This window comes from Podarcis filfolensis (genome assembly GCF_964270895.1).
Source record: "Podarcis filfolensis genome assembly, chromosome: 13".
Lineage (NCBI taxonomy): Eukaryota > Metazoa > Chordata > Lepidosauria > Squamata > Lacertidae > Podarcis > Podarcis filfolensis.
In genome coordinates, this window is record NC_139615.1 from 53,313,809 (window position 1) to 53,329,950 (window position 16,142).

The 16,142-nt window shown below is 47.3% G+C and overlaps 2 protein-coding genes across 17 annotated transcripts in view; one reads left to right on the top strand and one right to left on the bottom strand.

Annotated features, from left to right (window-relative positions):
- ACACB (acetyl-CoA carboxylase beta) overlaps positions 1–16,142 on the bottom strand; it is an 81,529-nt gene that overhangs the window by 14,949 nt on the left and 50,438 nt on the right. For 8 of the 16 annotated variants that reach the window (XR_014541262.1, XR_014541263.1, XR_014541265.1 and 5 more), the window contains 17 exons: positions 15,555–15,655; positions 14,546–14,634; positions 14,319–14,443; positions 13,607–13,720; positions 12,517–12,630; positions 11,422–11,511; positions 10,834–10,952; positions 10,530–10,553; positions 9,815–9,952; positions 9,020–9,122; positions 6,201–6,308; positions 5,509–5,565; positions 5,265–5,306; positions 4,959–5,174; positions 4,575–4,730; positions 1,795–1,998; positions 547–702 (listed from right to left, as the gene is read on the bottom strand). Coding sequence is in view for 8 of the 16 variants with exons in the window: in XM_083583759.1 (XP_083439885.1) it covers positions 547–702; positions 1,795–1,998; positions 4,575–4,730; positions 4,959–5,174; positions 5,265–5,306; positions 5,509–5,565; positions 6,201–6,308; positions 9,020–9,122; positions 9,815–9,952; positions 10,530–10,553; positions 10,834–10,952; positions 11,422–11,511; positions 12,517–12,630; positions 13,607–13,720; positions 14,319–14,443; positions 14,546–14,634; positions 15,555–15,655 (1,956 nt within the window). In the remaining 8 variants the exon portion in view is untranslated. Of the gene's footprint in view, positions 1–546; positions 703–1,794; positions 1,999–4,546; positions 4,731–4,958; positions 5,175–5,264; positions 5,307–5,508; positions 5,566–6,200; positions 6,309–9,019; positions 9,123–9,814; positions 9,953–10,529; positions 10,554–10,833; positions 10,953–11,421; positions 11,512–12,516; positions 12,631–13,606; positions 13,721–14,318; positions 14,444–14,545; positions 14,635–15,554; positions 15,656–16,142 lie in introns of those variants that run through there. The other 8 variants (XR_014541260.1, XR_014541266.1, XM_083583758.1 and 5 more) reach the window with 4 other exon arrangements.
- The window catches only part of TCHP (trichoplein keratin filament binding), an 82,065-nt gene that overhangs the window by 3,727 nt on the left and 62,196 nt on the right, over positions 1–16,142 (top strand). The gene's annotated exons all lie outside the window — the stretch shown is intronic.

A 16,142-nucleotide genomic window follows, 5' to 3' on the forward strand; every position in this document is an offset into this window, starting at 1 on the left:
AAGACTCCTAGATCCTTTTCACATGTACTGCTCTCAAGCCAGGTGTCACCCATCTTGTATTTGTGCCTCTCATTTTTTTTGCCCAAGTGCAATACTTTACATTTCTGCCTGTTAAAATTCATCTTGTTTGTTTTGGCCCAGTTCTCTAATCTGTCAAGGTCTGCCTTCCCAGCCAGAAGGACCAAGGAAGAAGGGAGAAGCCGTCTGGAAGCCTGGAGGCGACGGACTCCCCACTGCTGCTCTAAGGGCTGCAGTTAGACCAAAGCAGCGCTGCCTCCCTCCCCCCCCCCCGCCATGTACTCCCGCAGTTGTGTCTCAGTTCTGGAGAAACAGGGACTAGAGGGTTTTAAAAAATAAGTAATGTAAACCTCAAACACCTTTCTGACCAGAGCTAACTGTGGGATGGGGGCTGTGTGTGCAGCAGTGTGCACAATCCCTCTTCTGCTTTGTGAAGCCTCTGGGCTGAACTGGAGCCTGCTCTTCCCACTTACAAAGCATTTCCCTGATCCAACAGAAGGAGATGTGGGGGCCTCGTCCGCAGCTCACCTGCCGGAACATCTCAAGGAAGTCGTAGACGTAGGTGGTGCCAAGCGACTGGGCCTGAAAGCGCTTGGATTGAAGCAGGTCTTTGGTGACGTACGGAGTGTTGATGAGCATTCCGTGCAGAGGCCCTTGCTTGTCTCCATAGGAGTGGAACATGATCTAGTCCAGGAGGCAAAGCACAGCGTCAGGCCGCCTCCTCCTCACTCTTCCCCGCAGACTTCTACACTTGTGAAATCAAAGCTATTCCAAACCTGGCAACAGAGTTTGTGAGGGGCAGAACTTGGCCACATTCGCTCCATACATTTAAAGTGCTATGATGCCACTTGAAACACCCCTGGCTGTCAGGAGATCCCCCATTCTCTCCACAGAGCCACAATTTCCCAGAGTGCTTTGGGAAGAGGGATTGATTGTTAAACCACTCTGCAAACAGTAGCTCTTTGAGGGGAACAGGAGTCTCCTAACAACTCTCAGCACCCACAGTTCCCAGAATTCTTTGGGGGCAGCCATGTCTGTTTAAAGGGGTATCATAGCACTTTAAAGGTCTGCTGCGGAGGTGGCCCTTGTGTTCTGATTTCTGAAATTCCCATTTTTTAACTAACCTACAACTCAAACAGGAAACAGCTGGGGGATAGAAAAGGGAGCACTGACCATGTACCTATTCACTTCCCTCCCCAAAGTTACTTTTCTTAATGAGGCAACATTTCCTTCAGGCAAAGAAAAGGCTGTGAAATGCCAAGAGGCACTTAGAGTAGGAGGAGACAGAAGACGGGGCCAGCAAGGATAGCAAGAGAGCAGCGGCTCCTCTGTCCTCTCACATTCCGTTCCAACATTTGCAAGCGCAAATTCTTTGGGGGCTGCAGGAGACATCACCGAAGGCAGCCAGTGTCTATAAGGCCCAGTAGGAGCACCTGTGGCCATTCACTCCCGCTCTCCCTGACTATTGGTTGCCCAAGGCAGATGGGAGTTGAGTCCAACAACCTCTGGAGAGCCACCAATGTCCTCCCTCCCTGGCCTCCTCTGAAGAGCAGCAGTTCTCCAGGGGTTCAGTCAGGTGCCCAGAGACACTGGGGGTTGAACCAGGAGCCCTTGGCATGCAAAGCAGCTGCTCTGCCACTCAGCTAACAGAGCAAGGGAGGGAGATATCCCACTTTATACTATGTGGTCATGATTGGTGCAGAGAACAAAAATGCAAGAACAATGGAGTAGCGTACACAAACATTCCATCATCTCCGGCACGTGCAAGAAACCTACATTTCCCGTGCTGGGGTCATTGACCTCCTTGTAGAGGCTGATATCCAGGTAGTAGCCCGACTCGTCTGTGAGAAAGAGGCGGATGGGGATGGCCTGGGCAGTTGGCGTCAGGCGGATGTTGATCTTCACTTCGGCTTGCAGGACCCGGAGTTTCCACAGACGGCTCCCGTAGCGCATCACCATGGAGCGCACCGATTCCTCAATCTGGGGGTGCCACCAACATAATCAGACTGATAATATTCTTTTAAGAATGTTAAGAATGCAGGGAGAGCCTGCTGGATCAGGCCCATGGCCCATCTGGTCGAGCATCCTGCTCTCACAGGGGCCAGCCAGATGCCCCAATGGGAAAGGAGCAAGCAGGATCTCCCCTCCTGCAGTTTCCAGCAACGGTCATTCAGAAGCATTGCAGATTAGAAAATACAGTGGAACTTCGGTTCCCAAATGCCTCCATTGTCGTACATTTCAATTCTTGAACACCGAAGACCCAGAAGTGAACGCTTCCGTTTTCGAACATTTTTCAGAACCCAAGCATACGATGCGGCTTCCGCTGAGTGCAAGAACCTCTTGCAACAAATGGGAAGTCACACCTCGGTTTTCAAACGTCTTGGAAGCTGAATGAGCTTCCAGAATGGATTTTCTTCAAGAACCGAGGTACCACGGACTTCCGGTCAGCGCCAGCAACGGTAATGGCGGATTTCCTCCGATCTCCGGAGGAAATCTGCTTCGTGGAGCTAGGGTTCTACCGCTACGGCGAAGCGGGGACCCGAAAAAAATCACAGGCGGGGAAGCCTGTGAACTGAAGGCTCGGCGGGCTCCATTTGCGTCCCCCCCCCCGCTGCAAAGGAGCCTTTTTAAAGGCTCCGGAACATACCGGGGGTGAGTGGCGCGGAGCTGAGAGCTGTTTACCCGTCTCCGCGAAGCGAAGCCGCATGCCATGGTTGGAGAGCGCTGACTTCTTCCTTTGAAATTTGGACTAAAAGTAACAACCCGTGAGTATTACGGAAATTGGATATTAAAAATCTCCTTTTTTGATTCGGCACGAGCGGGGAAGGCGCAAAGAGGAAGTCCGTCTCCCCCTCTTGTAAACATTTTAAAGCAAGGACTAGATAACTAAGGTTGAAAAGAACATCTTCTTCGTGAGAAGTTAAAAGTAACTAATTTCACGTTTTGGCAGTATAAGTGAATGTGCTGGAGGATAAGAGTTAATTTTGAGAGTGGAATTGCTACCCCCCCCCCAGGACCCGGGAGCGATCCGCGAGGGAGCCTGTTGGAGAGATTTAAAAGACTTTGACAGCTGTCAAACTAGCTGTCAAAGCTGAGAGGGGAAAAAAAGAGAGAGAACTTTGTTTCTATTGCCTCGGCTGGTCATATTTGTTACATTTAGGTAACAAATTGTCGAAAATTAAGGAAAATAAAGGACTTTTGGATTTACAACTGGAAGGAACACTAAGTAACCAGTACTCCCCTAGAGGGGGCTCTGGGACATTACAGAATGGCTGTAAGTGGAAAAATACAGACTGCACTTGAGAAGATCTTTCGTAGCCTGGGAAAACTTCAAGAACAAAGCATTGTTTTGGCTACAATGTTACAATATTGAATGAAAAAGCAAACAAACCTGCGGAAATTGGAAGGGACTTGACTCAAGTCTTTGTACCAGAACAAAAAGACTGTGTTTTTGAACTAAAAACTCTTGCAGCTGAACAAGAAAAGAAATTTGAGAAACTTGAAGAAGCTACACATGACAATTTAGAGGGAAAGGAAGGAGGAGCTATAATGCAGCAGAGGATTGAAGAAAGAAGCAAAAAACAAGATTTGGATTACAATTTTAAATATGGAGACCTGGCAGGCCAAAGGCCTGTAAAGATGGATATAAAGGAAAAGACAAATCTGATTAAAGTGGAAGCAGGAGTTTTTGGGACATTTGGACTTAAAAGAAGTAAAAAACAAGATTTGGATTACAATTTTAAATATGGAGGCCTGGCAGGAAGAAGTATGGATCTTATGGGGACAGAGCTTCTCCGAGACTTGGCGTTTATCATAAAGGACTATCAAAAAAACCGGCAGAGAGGAAAGGAGAGAGACTTAAGGGCCTTGGATGTGAGGTCACCAGGCTGATACCAGATGGATTGATGGACATTGGTTGGAGATTGAAACCGGGAAAAGTGGGGAGTGGGGTTTTGGGTATCCAAAGGCGGTACAAATATATTCTGTTTTTTTTTTGTAAAAATTTTTTTTTGCTATTCCAGATTAAAATGGGGAAATCGTGAAATGGAATTGGGGTTGACTTTAGAAAAAGGTATTAAGAATAAGTTTTGATGTATAAAGATTGAGACTTATGTTAAAATTGGTCAAGCAAAAGGATTTAAACATAATAAGGTAAAATTTGGGGATAGGAACTTGTTGAATTAAAAATTGAATTGGAATACAAGAAGGGGAGATGTGGGGAAGTCAAGGAAAAATGTCATTGAAAGTTATATGTTTGTTTTTGGTTCTTTTTTGTGTGTTTTGTTTTTCTTTAATTTTTTTGAAAACTTCAATAAATATTCTATAAAAAAAAAAAAGAACCGAGGTACCACGGTACTTTAACTAATAACACACAAACACAAAGGTGTGTCGGAAGACTGCTGCTGCTGGTGGTGGTGTGGGCTTCCCGGAAGAGGCGTCTGGGTGGCCACTGTGAGCAGCAGGGCGCTGGATGAGATGAGCCCCCTTTGGTCTGTCCCATCTGCAAGAGCCCTTCTTAGGTGTTTACCAGAAAGGGAAGCAAGCAAGGCTCAGACCTTGGAGGGGTCCATGACGACGGTGGGGACGAAGTTGAGGAAGATGTGGTTGCAGTCGGTGCGAACACTCGTGTTGCTGAAGGCCACTTCCAGCTCATCCATGGCCTCCAGGAGCAGCCGCTCACCCTCGTTCTGCAAGTATTCAAATGAGGCTTCCTGTCCCAGAGAGAGGGCACAGGAAGCGCCACATCAGAGAGAGAAAGGAAAGACCCTCAAAGCAGAAAAGAAGAGGCTTCACAGCGTTATAAGGAGCCGGGCGGGAGCCTGGTTAAAATGCCTGCTTTCGGGCTGAGCTGACCTCAGCAGACACTTCGCTCCTGGCCCCCTTCCACTTCTTGCACACACACCCCCGACAGCTTCCCTTGGCTCAGCCCTGAGGCTTACCTTGGTGATCAGGTCCGAGTGTCTGACAATGGCACGGACAAAAAACCTGTAGTCTGTGACTTCAGCGCCTTCCTCCACCTTGGCAGCACCCAGGTAAAGGTGCATCTTGTGGTTGGCGCAAGGCACTGCTGTCAGGTCAAAGTTGCGCATGCGGTTCAGCTCCAGCTGGAAGGCCAACGCCGGCTCCAAGTGGCGGTAGATGCGGTCTTCGGCAAACTGCCAGGAAAGTGGGACAAGCACCTGTTGGTCTTGGCAGTGCGCAAGCTAAGCTAACTTCCACGTACAAAACCACCTGGGCCAACTCACCTTATCTCGTGCCCGGAATGTGAAGAACTTGGGAAATTCCCTCTGCAACGGAAAGCAAAAGTCATAAACAAGGAGAAGGAGAAGCCCCCTCCCCCCACTACAGAGAACTGGGCTCCTTCGGGAAGAAAAGTGGAATACAAGAACAACCGATAACAACATTCCTTTAGTGCCTTGTCTTCTTTTTAAAGAAAATAACCCACCAATCCTAAAAACCCCAAAATGAAATTCCATCACTTTCACTGACCTGCTGTGTTATCAAAAATGTGATTCTTCGGAGCCCACATTCAACAAGGATGTTGTTCTGTACAGAGAACAGACCAAGAAGAGAACAGAGGCAAAGGTGTGAGTGAGCCTAGGAGAAACTTCCCACAGACATGACACCCTCCAAGGGCAAAATAGTTGATCTTTCAGAGAACAGCAACACAAACCATCGGCTCAGACACCATCAATGTAGGCATGGCTTTGCCTTGAGCAGGAGCCAGCGTTGGCCTTGAGGATCTGCAGCTGGTGATGTAGTCGGGTTCATCATTCAATGTGCACCCTTGAGTCCAAAAACCAGCTCAACAAATGCATTTTTTTGTGGGGAACAAATGGGATGTGTGCAGCTGCGCCTCCACCTCCCTGCACAAACATGGCAAGAGTTCGCAGCCCAAAAATGGAAAGCAAGCTGCTAAAAACAAGGGGGCTAGCTGCCTAATGCATGGCTGTTGGGGCACAACGCATCTCCTTCTTTGCCTGAATGAAGAACCTGACACACACACTCTGTTTGTTAAGGGGGCTGGGAGCTTCTAGGAACCCCCTCACAGCAGCTTTAACAAACTACATTTCCCAGGATTCTTTGGAGGAAGTCACATGACTCAAATGTGTTTCCAATGAAGCCCAAGACCCATTCTGTTTTTCCTGCCAGTCCCCATAGTGAAGTGGAAGGCACAAAACCTTGGACTGAGCAAAGGCTCTGAAGACGGGCACCAGCTCCTCATCTTCATGGTGCTCTGCCCACCGAATTGCAACATTCAGGATATGGATGGGCTCCTCTCGGAGGTTCTGGAAACGGCAAAGCCACATGGTCAGTTACAGTGACAACCATAGTAACTGTCTGGGAGACGCAGGGTGTACTGGCCTCAAAGTTGCTGGGGCTTAGGAAGTGGTGGGGGGTGTCTGCCAGGGAAACAGGCAAGCTGCTTTGGTCTTGGATTAGGATAAAGCAGCTGGAAGTTAGCTCTGCTTTCCCCAGAAATGTCTGTGCAGGCTGAACAAATGCCATGGTGCCATGGCTTGGAGCCTTCCTAAAAGTAAGTGCTTTAGTGCCTCCCAGGTTCCCTTCCATCTGGACTGCAAGAGTAAGTGGGAGGGTGGCAAAGGGGTGAAGCCCCACAGAGGCTCTCCCACCCCATTTGTTGCCCAACTGCAACACAACAGCCCTGCAGTGCTGCCCATCGGTATTACTCTCCTGTAGCAGACCCTTTCTTCACAGGAGGATGGTGGCAGCAACTACTGGAGAGTAAGATCCATTGGCAGCACTGCAGGACTGTTGTGTTGCAGTTGGACAAGGAACAGGGTGGCAGAGAGACTTCCGGGTTAGCGCGATCGACTAATGGCGGATTCCCTCCGAGCTCCGGAGGGAATCTGCTCAGTAGGGGACGGGTCCTGCCGCGGCGGCGACGCGGGGACCCTCAGAAACCACAGGCGCTGAAGCCTGTGGACCTGGTGACTCGGCGGGCACCATTTGCGCCCCCCCGACCCGCGAAGGAGCCTTTTTAAAGGCTCCGGAACGGGGGACAGGGAGTGGCGCGGTGCTGTGAGTCGACTGCTTCCCCTACGGAGTGAAGCCGCATGCCATGGTCGGAGAGCGCTGACTTCTTCCTTTGAACATTTGGACTAAAAGTAACAACCCGTGAGTAATACGGAAATTGGACTTAAAATTTCTTTTTTGGATTTGGCATGAGCGGGGAAGGCGCAAAAAGGAAGTCCGGCTCCCCGTTTTGTAAACATTTTAAAGCAAGGACTAGATAACTAAGGTTGAGAGAACACCTTCTTCTTGAGAGGATAAAAGTAATTAATTTCACGTTTTGGCAGTATAAGTGACTTTGCTGGAGGATAAGAGCTAATTTTGAGAGTGGAACTGTCACCCCCCCCCCCGGACCCGGGAGCGATCTGTGAGAGAGCCTGTTGAAGAGACATAGAAGATTTTGACAGCTGTCAAACTAGCTGTCAAAGCTGGGGGGAAAAAGAGACTTTGTTTCTGTTGCCTCGGCTGGTTATATTTGTTACATTCAGGTAATAATTGTTGAAAATAAAGAGAAAAAAGTTATTTTGACTTTTGGATTGGAACTGAAAGGAATACTAAGTAACCAGAACTCCTCTAGAGGGGGCTCTGGGACATTACAAGAATGGCTGTAAGTGGAAAAATACCGATTGAACTGGAAAAGACTTTTCTTCTTCTGGGAAAACTTCAAGAACAATGCATTGTTTTGGCTATAAATGTTACAACATTGAATGAAACAGTAAACAAACTTGCTGAAACTGGAAGGGACTTGACTCAAGTCTTTGTATCAGAACAAAAAGATTTTGTATCTGAGCTAAAAAATTTTGCAGCTGAACAAGAAAAGAAATTCGAGAAATTTGAGAAAGTGGGGAAAGAGATACATGACAATTTAGAGGGAAAGGAAGGAGGAGCTATAATGCCGCAGATGATTAAGGAGAGCCAGAGGCCTGCTAAGATGGATATAAAGGAAAAGAAGAATGAGATTATGAAAATCTGGTTTGAATGGAAGAATGAGGAATGGAGAGATCTCCTCATGTGGAGATCTGAAGACTTATGGATTACAAACCTGACTAAAGTGGAAGCTGGAGTTTCTGGGACATTTGGACTTAAAAGAAGTAAGAAACAAGATTTGGACTACAATCTTAAATATGGAGGTCTGGCTGGAAGAAACATGGACCTCATTGGGACAGAGCTTCTCTGAGATTTGGTGTTTAATCTAAAGGACTACCAAAAAAACCGGCAGAGAGGAAATGAGAGAGACTTAAGAGCCTCGGATGTGAGGTCACCAGGCTGACACCAGATAGACTGATGGACATTTGTTGGAGCTTGAAACCGGGAAAGGTGGGGAGTGGGGTTTTGGGTATCCAAAGGCTGTACGATTATACTTTGTTTTTATATATTTTGTTTTGTTACTTATATTAAAATGGGGAACTCGTGAAAGAGAATTGGGGTCGATCTTAGAAAAAGATATTAAGAATAAGTATTGATGCATAAAGATTGAGGTTTATGTTAAAATTGGTTAATCAAAAGGATTTAAATATAATAAGGTAAAATTTGGGGATAAGAACTTGCTGAACTAAAAATTGAATTGGAATACAAGAAGGGGAGGTGTGGGGAAGTCAAGGAAATATGCTATTGAAAGAAAGGAATGTAATTATATGTGTGTGTTTTTTTATTTTTATTTTTATATTTTTGTTTGTTTGTTTTTTCTTTATTTTTTGAAAATTTCAATAAATATCTTTAAAAAAAAAAAAAGGAACAGGGTGGCAGAGACTGACTTGGGCATTCTGCCTTCCCCACTTATTGGCGAGCCAGCGTGGAGTGTTGGACTAGGACCTGGGAGATCAAATCCCCACTTGGGCATGAAGCTGACGGGCAGTCACTGCCCCTCAGCCTAACCTACCTCATAGGGTTGTTGTGGGGATAAAATGAGGAAGGGAGAAACCTTGTATGCCACCTTGAGCTCCTTGGAGGCCCACAAGTCGCTCACCTTGCTGTCTTCTTCATCGTACAGCGTGGCCCTCACCTCACTGAACAAGGGGCTCTCCGAAGGGTTGGGGTCGGCAAAACAGGAAATGACCTCATCAAAGTTTCTGGCACAAAAGAGAAAACAGGGAGCAGAAGAATCAAAGCAGGAAAGAGAGGGCCTAAATGCCGATGTGAAGAATAAGGACTGACTGGCTGTTTTTTTCAGTGGCCGCTTGGCTATCTAAACCTGGAAGTCCTTACAAGGGCTGTCGCTTGACTTATGGTATAAAAATGTCTGGCAAGTGACAGTCGTTGAGAAAATAACTCAGAGCATAAAAGGAATGGGGTCGGAATCAGACAAACTGTATGCAACATGGTGGGTATACAAATAGACCTGGTCTTAAACAGAAACCCTCCAAAGTGTCTTTGAAGATACAGCTCTCTTGAACAGAATGGCTAGAACTACATTCTTTCCTGGGAATGACTGGTGGTTAATAAAGACTTTTGTGCTGTCCCCAGGATGGTACACACAGGATAATTTGGAAGAGACCTACAATTCACAGAGCGGTTTAGCAATCAATCCTTCTTCAAAGGGAGTTCTGGGAATTGTAGCTGGGAAGGGATCAGGGGCCTCCCAACAGCTCTCAGCACCCTGAACAAACAGCAGCTCTCAGAATACTTTGGGAGACATCATAACTATTTAAAGTGGTATCGTAAGCACGTCATAGGTACGGTGTGAATGTGGTCTAGCTGTTTGGTGACATTCAGAAGGCCAGGGTCACAACACATTCCTCCAAAAACATGGCTGTTCAGCTACCTGGTGAAGTCTCCAAATCTGTCAAAAGCCACCATGGCCCCCATCCGCTGGCAAAGAGGAGAAAAGCCGCTGTCCATGAAGAGTTCAGTGCTGTGTCGGGCTAAGTCGGGGTTCGAGATGCTTATGGGCACAGACATCCTAAACGCAAAGGAAGGGAAGAATCAGGCACAGCAGAGCCCCAGAGTCATGGAGACAGGACTCTTGGATGACTCGGGGGTTACGGCTATTCTCTTAAGGAAACAGGAGTGCTGCAGCAGCACCACGGATCCCCCAGGGCAGCCCTCACTCCTGCCGCCTTGGAGATTTCATAGCTCATGATGATGATCCCACAACTCCCAGCATGGATAGAAGGCTGACCCAGGACAGGTCACAGGAGGTGGCTGCGCACAGCTCATCTCAGCCCTTGAAAGTCCTTGCTCCCAGTGTGGCCCTGAGGCCACAAATTCTGGCTTCTTATTTCCACCTGGAGATTTTGATACTCACTTCTAAGCTTCATAGCAGGGACCAAGAACACGTAAAAAAATAATCATAATCCCATGATCCTGGAAGAAAGACCCCTTTCACATGCTTGCCAAAAAGGAAATTAGTTAGCAAGCCCAGAATGAATGAAAGAACCAGGGAAAGGTAGGCAAGGAGTCGTACATGCACTTGCAGCCAGGTTATTCTTTTTACATTGCCACTCATGCTGCACAGTGTAAAGAACCAGACACTCTACCTGCTCAGGGCGGGGCTGCTGCCTCTGAAAGAAGACACACAAAGCTTCCTTACACCTCATGCCCAGCCACTGAGCCACCTGCTCCAATCAGCAGCGGCTATCCAAGGTCTCAGGTGGAGAGGCTAGGGACTGAACCCGGGACCTTCCGGTAGCTCTGCCCCCATGCCCACACCTCCTTTCCAGCCTGCCCTTGTCCAGTTTCCTTCTGCACCAAAGGTCCTCCCATGCACACATGTTGAAGAGCCCCCAAAGCCCCAGGGAGCCAGTGCAAGACGGTCAGTCTCTGGCTCTTGGCTAAGCCCACCTGTTTGGATGGGACGATGGCAGCATGAACTGGAATTCCACCACGCAGGTGCCGTCCGTGAGCTGGCGATGCTGCAGGCTGTTCAGCTCATAGGCGATGTAGGCTCTCCTCACGTACACCTGGGGAGGAAAGAAGGGAATTCCAACGACAGGTGAAGAGCAGCATACTGCTATAATCTTTTCCTCCCCAAACGGGGGTGCTGGCCACAGGTTGGGGTGGTGGTGGTTTTGCTTCTTGGATTTCCCCCAGAAAGGGCACATCTGGAGGGGGTGGGTGGGGAAATGCAGGTTGGAATTGGATGTCAATGACGTCGTGTGAGTGCTGCAACGCATCTGTGAATGGCAGGGGTTTGGGCTAGGCGACCCTTTGGGTCCCTCTCTTCCAGCCCTACTGTTCTATGAATGAGAACCCACCCTTCAGATCATGAATGCTGCATGCATTCATCCCCAGCCTGCCAGCAGTTGCCCCAAACTATGCAGCTGCCATCAATGCTACAAGAGCACCCTCCCTTTTTTGGAAGGGGGAAAAATGTCACTGTGTTCCATTCAAGCACTACCCTACTCTAGCCTTTGCCATCCTCCCTTTTACCTCAAGGGCTGCCATGCGGACCACCTGGTTGGAGTGATAGAAGAAAGTAGGCAGGACATCAAAGATGGTGGTTTCAGAAAGGATCAGTTTCTAGAAAGGAAGGGAGGAGCAGCGAATGAACAAACAGGCCTGCCGTTGGAGAACACAACACATTTTTAGAATCACGCTGGTTTAGAATTTAGAATAACAGGATTTTAGGGTTGGAAGGGATTCCACGGGTATCCAGTCCAACCCCCTGCAAGATTTCAGCTAGGTAATCCATGACAGGGGGCCATCCAACCTCTTCTTAAAACCGCCAAGGAAGGGGAGTCCACCACCTCTCATGCTTCCATGAGGAAGTTTGATTAGAATCACTCAGGCCTCAAATGAGACCAAGGCCCTCTCCCCCACTGCAAGCTTTATATTACTGTAGCAAAGTTAAGAAGATGGAGTTATCACCAGCAATCACTGTGTTTGTGTCGTGCACACAGCTGAGGTTTCGACAAAAGCATCAGGAGGCAGCATCCTTACTGGTTTGTGGCATTTGATGCTGCTGCTTAGAGTTCTTCTCTCTATACCCATCTACATCCCTAAAGTATGGATCTGCCCACAGGGCATAATACTCACAAGGAGAAGGAAGAACAGAGTCATGCAAGGAATGAATAAAAACTATAGTTTGAAAATGCTGTCTTCTCTGATAAGCATGCAGGGGTCTTTCTCAGCTAAGTTTATTTACTTTTTTAAAAATGAGGGATTTGATAGACTGACTCTGGGCAAAGGACCAGCTCCACCCTGAGCACTTCTTGGCTAAAGCGTGACTCAAGTTTATGTCATGTATTCGTATCCGACCTGTTTTTCTCTCCTAGGAGCTCAAGGTGGCACACACAATTCTCTTCCTCCCCATTTTATCCTCAAAACGACCCTGTGAGGTAGGTTTGGCTGAGCATGAGTGACTGCCCAAGGACACCCAGGGAGCCTCATGGCCGAGTGGGAATTTGAACCCTGGTCTCTCCTGGGTCCTAGTCCAGCACTCTTGCCAAGACACGACAATGGCTCTTTAGTGTGAACAGATGCTGTCAGTTGCAAGAGCCAGACCTAACAAGCAATCCAGGTCACCTTTAGGTTTTCAGGGCAGAACTGGTGTCCGTACATGTCTATGGCTGAGAGGAAAATGGATTCCACCTGGTTGTGCCTCAGTTCGTAGGAAGGGAGGTGGGAGGCAATCAGCACCTGAGAACAAAAAGGGGCTTGGGTTCAACCGGCCCAAGGGAAGCAAGAAGAGAGCAATCACAGGGGACCTTTCAAGGCCCCAGCAAACCTTTTGAAACATACAAGTAAAAAGCAAGATTTGTGCACAATTGCTAACTTTTGTGCCATTTATTCTGCCTCCAAGATGGAGGATTTCAAATGATCTGAAAAGCGTGGGAGCAAAAGATCAGGAGAGAATGGAGATGTAAAAGTTAGTGGGGAAAGACACTGAAAGTGCCCCTATCTCTTCTGAGATTTCAAAGACCAGACATTTTCAAACGGTCTTTCCATGCTGACACATACAAAAACTAGAGCACCATCTGTTTTAACCCCAAAGTATAAATCAAACTGTTAATCTTGTTGTCATTCACAGACAACACCTTAAACATAAAAATAATAAATGCAAAATATAGAATACAGCAGGAAAACAAAACATCAGAAATAAAGCAGAACAGCAACACATCGCAATAAGCAGAAGCATTACAGTTTAAAATGCTGAGTAAATTTGTAAAAAACAAAAAACAGAACAAAAAACCAACAGAATCAGGTTGGCCATATTACAAAATGAATTGTAGCTGGAATCTGAAGAGTTACCACCTGGACATATCAGGATCATCCTCTTTCTGTCAAACACAGAGTCAATGCTAAGGAGAAGGAACATCTGTAGCCCTCCAGATGTCGCTGAGCTACAACATCCATCATCCTGAGACAACTGGCCATGCTGGCTGCTGGGTGCTGGGTGCCCAACAACATCCAGAGAGCCACACTCTTCCCATCCATGCCATGTGCTCTGGAAGATCTCCTCAGATTCCTTGAGAAACCCAAACCCTCCTCCAGGGCATGCAAAGCTTGACATGGGGCCGTTTGGAACATTCTCCCCTTAGGCAGCAACACAAAGCCTTGGCACAAAATGCCTGCAGTTCCAGGAATGAAGGAAGAACTCGGGAGTCCCACTGACCTGCCTGGCCCTCAAGGCCACTTTGGAGTGCTCTGTTTTGCTAAGCTGAGTCAGCTCATTCAGAATGACCATCAGCTCATCGGTCAGGGTGTGGTCTCGGCCACAAAGGTGATCCTGGAGGTAAAAAATGCCAAGACTGTATTGTCTCTTCCTGCACCAATGTAGAAAGGAACCAGCAGCGGATAGGGAGCCTGGCTTCTGAAGCTGAAAGCAGAAGGGGGAACAACATCTCGGAAGAGGGGTTTCCAGCAGCTCCCTTGCAATTTTTGCTATTGCCAAGAGGCACAATGTTGTTAGTGTAATCTTATTATATTGGTATTGAAATGTTGGCGCTTTTGTATGCTGTTACATTTGCTATTATGCTATTGGGAAATGAAATTGCTCTTGCAGTGGCTGATTTCGAAATGCCTTCCTGTTTTCTTTGTTGCAAGCTGCTTTGAGCAAGATTCATTTTTGTGGAAAAGCATCATACAAATAAAATTTTGAATGAATGGTGAATCTGGGGGCTGCTCCAGAGGTGGCCAAACAACAACTCCCACCAGCCCCAGTCAGAATGACCAATGGCCAGGGAAGATGGATGCTGCTGTCCAACCAGGCCCGGAGGGCCACAGACCTGCTGCACACATACACACACAAAAATCTGTGGCTCCTCAGGAAGCCCCTTCCTTGTTCTGAGAGGACTCCTGGCTCTTAGCTTCCTCCTGCTACTCACAATCAACATCGTCACCAGGAGATTCTTCTTTGCCACCTGCGCATGGGAGAAAATGCATTCCAGAACCGGGGTCATGTCGGGCATGTATTGCTCGCGTAGGTGGATCACACATTTGTCATAGTGAGCTGATACAAAAAGGGAAAATAAAAAGGGGTGCTTGTCAGATTTGGTCTCCCTCTTTCACTCCCGTGATGACCGAAGAGCGGCAAACCTGTTGTTGAGCCTACCTTGCTGGAACTGGGTCTCCACCTGCAAATAACACCTTAGGAGATCCAACACGACTGATTTCATGTGGCCTCGGATGCCACTGCGATACCTAAATGAGGGGAACAGATGTATTCCTCTCTTGCTGGGGTTGACAAGAGCTTTTGAAGAGCTGAAGGTGGGTTCAGAGGGGATTTGCTTCTCGTGGTGGGCACCTACATAGCTTTGTCCCACTGATTTTGGTTAAATAGGCTTTGCAGGTTTCTAATGCAAGAGAAAAACCTCCTCAGCCTGTTTACAACAGGCATTGGTAGGATGAGCAACGCCACCTCTTGTAAAGTACTTTCAACTCTCAGCTAAAAATATCACGTTGCTAGCTTGAGGAATTTAATTGTGAAGCATAGCTGTTCGAATAAAGTAGATGAAAAAGTATGAAGGTTTTACTTTTTTTAAAAAAAGGAAGCACATAATTTATGTATCAGGTCAGAGCAAGTTGAACTGGAGATTTAAAACTTTTCTATATATATATATCCTATTCTATATATTCTATATATTCTATATTCTATATATATATCTCCATCACTAACAGCCTTGTCCCCTGTGTTGCTCTGGAATTCTAAGAAACCAAATCTTGATTCAAAATGGTATCCAACTGTATCCCAATGTAAATGAAAATCTGATTCTTGAACTGAGAAGCCACCATGCAAAATTTAGTTATGAAATCTTAAAGATATTGTAACTATAGAGATGTCCAAAAGCATAAGAAAAAAACAACTTTCAAATATATAATGTAGGAAAAGGCCCCAATGGGGTGTTTGCTGCAACTCTCCTCCTTCTAGGCAAGGCCACAGCATATTCATTAAACCAGCCTTCCTCAACCTGGTGCTGTCTAGATGTTTTTGACTAGAACTCAAATCAGCCCCAGCTAGGAAAGCAGAAAAAAACTAGCCACCCAGCACACACATTGGGTGTAGGGAATGTATGCTGCATGTAAGTGAAGAGAAAGGCAAGGTGCCCATCCCCTGAACTTGCCTCTGAACTAGCTGCACGATGCTCTGGGTGTTCAGGAAGAAGACCTCCCGGTCAGCTTTCCGCTGCAGGGTGGCTGCATGACTGTCCAGAATGCTGGCAATCTGGGAGGCAAAAGAACATCAGAAGAGCCTGGCTGCTGGATCCAGCCAGTGGCCCATCTAGTCCAGCCCCCTGTTCTCACAGGGGCCAAGCAGATGCCTGTACGACATCTGCAAGCAGGACCTGAGCACAAGAGCCCTCTCCCCTGAAGCTGTTTATGGACCGTAGCATGTCTTTTAGAGGACCGAAAGAGAGGGCAAGGAGAAAAACTAGAGGAGATGACTTGGGAGCTGCCTGTTTCTGCACTTTCAGTTCTGTGCCCATGCTTCTTTCTCCAGAGCAGCAGAGGATGTTCATAGAATCAAAGAACTGTAGGACTGGAAGGGACCTCAAGGGTCATCCAGTCCAACTCCCAGCAATGCAGGAATCACAGCGAAATAATCCCCGACAGATGGCCATCCAACCTCTGTTTAACAACCTCCAGTGAAGGAGAGCCTTCTGGGGGAGTCCATTCCACTATTGAACAGCTCTTACCATCAGAAAGTTGAA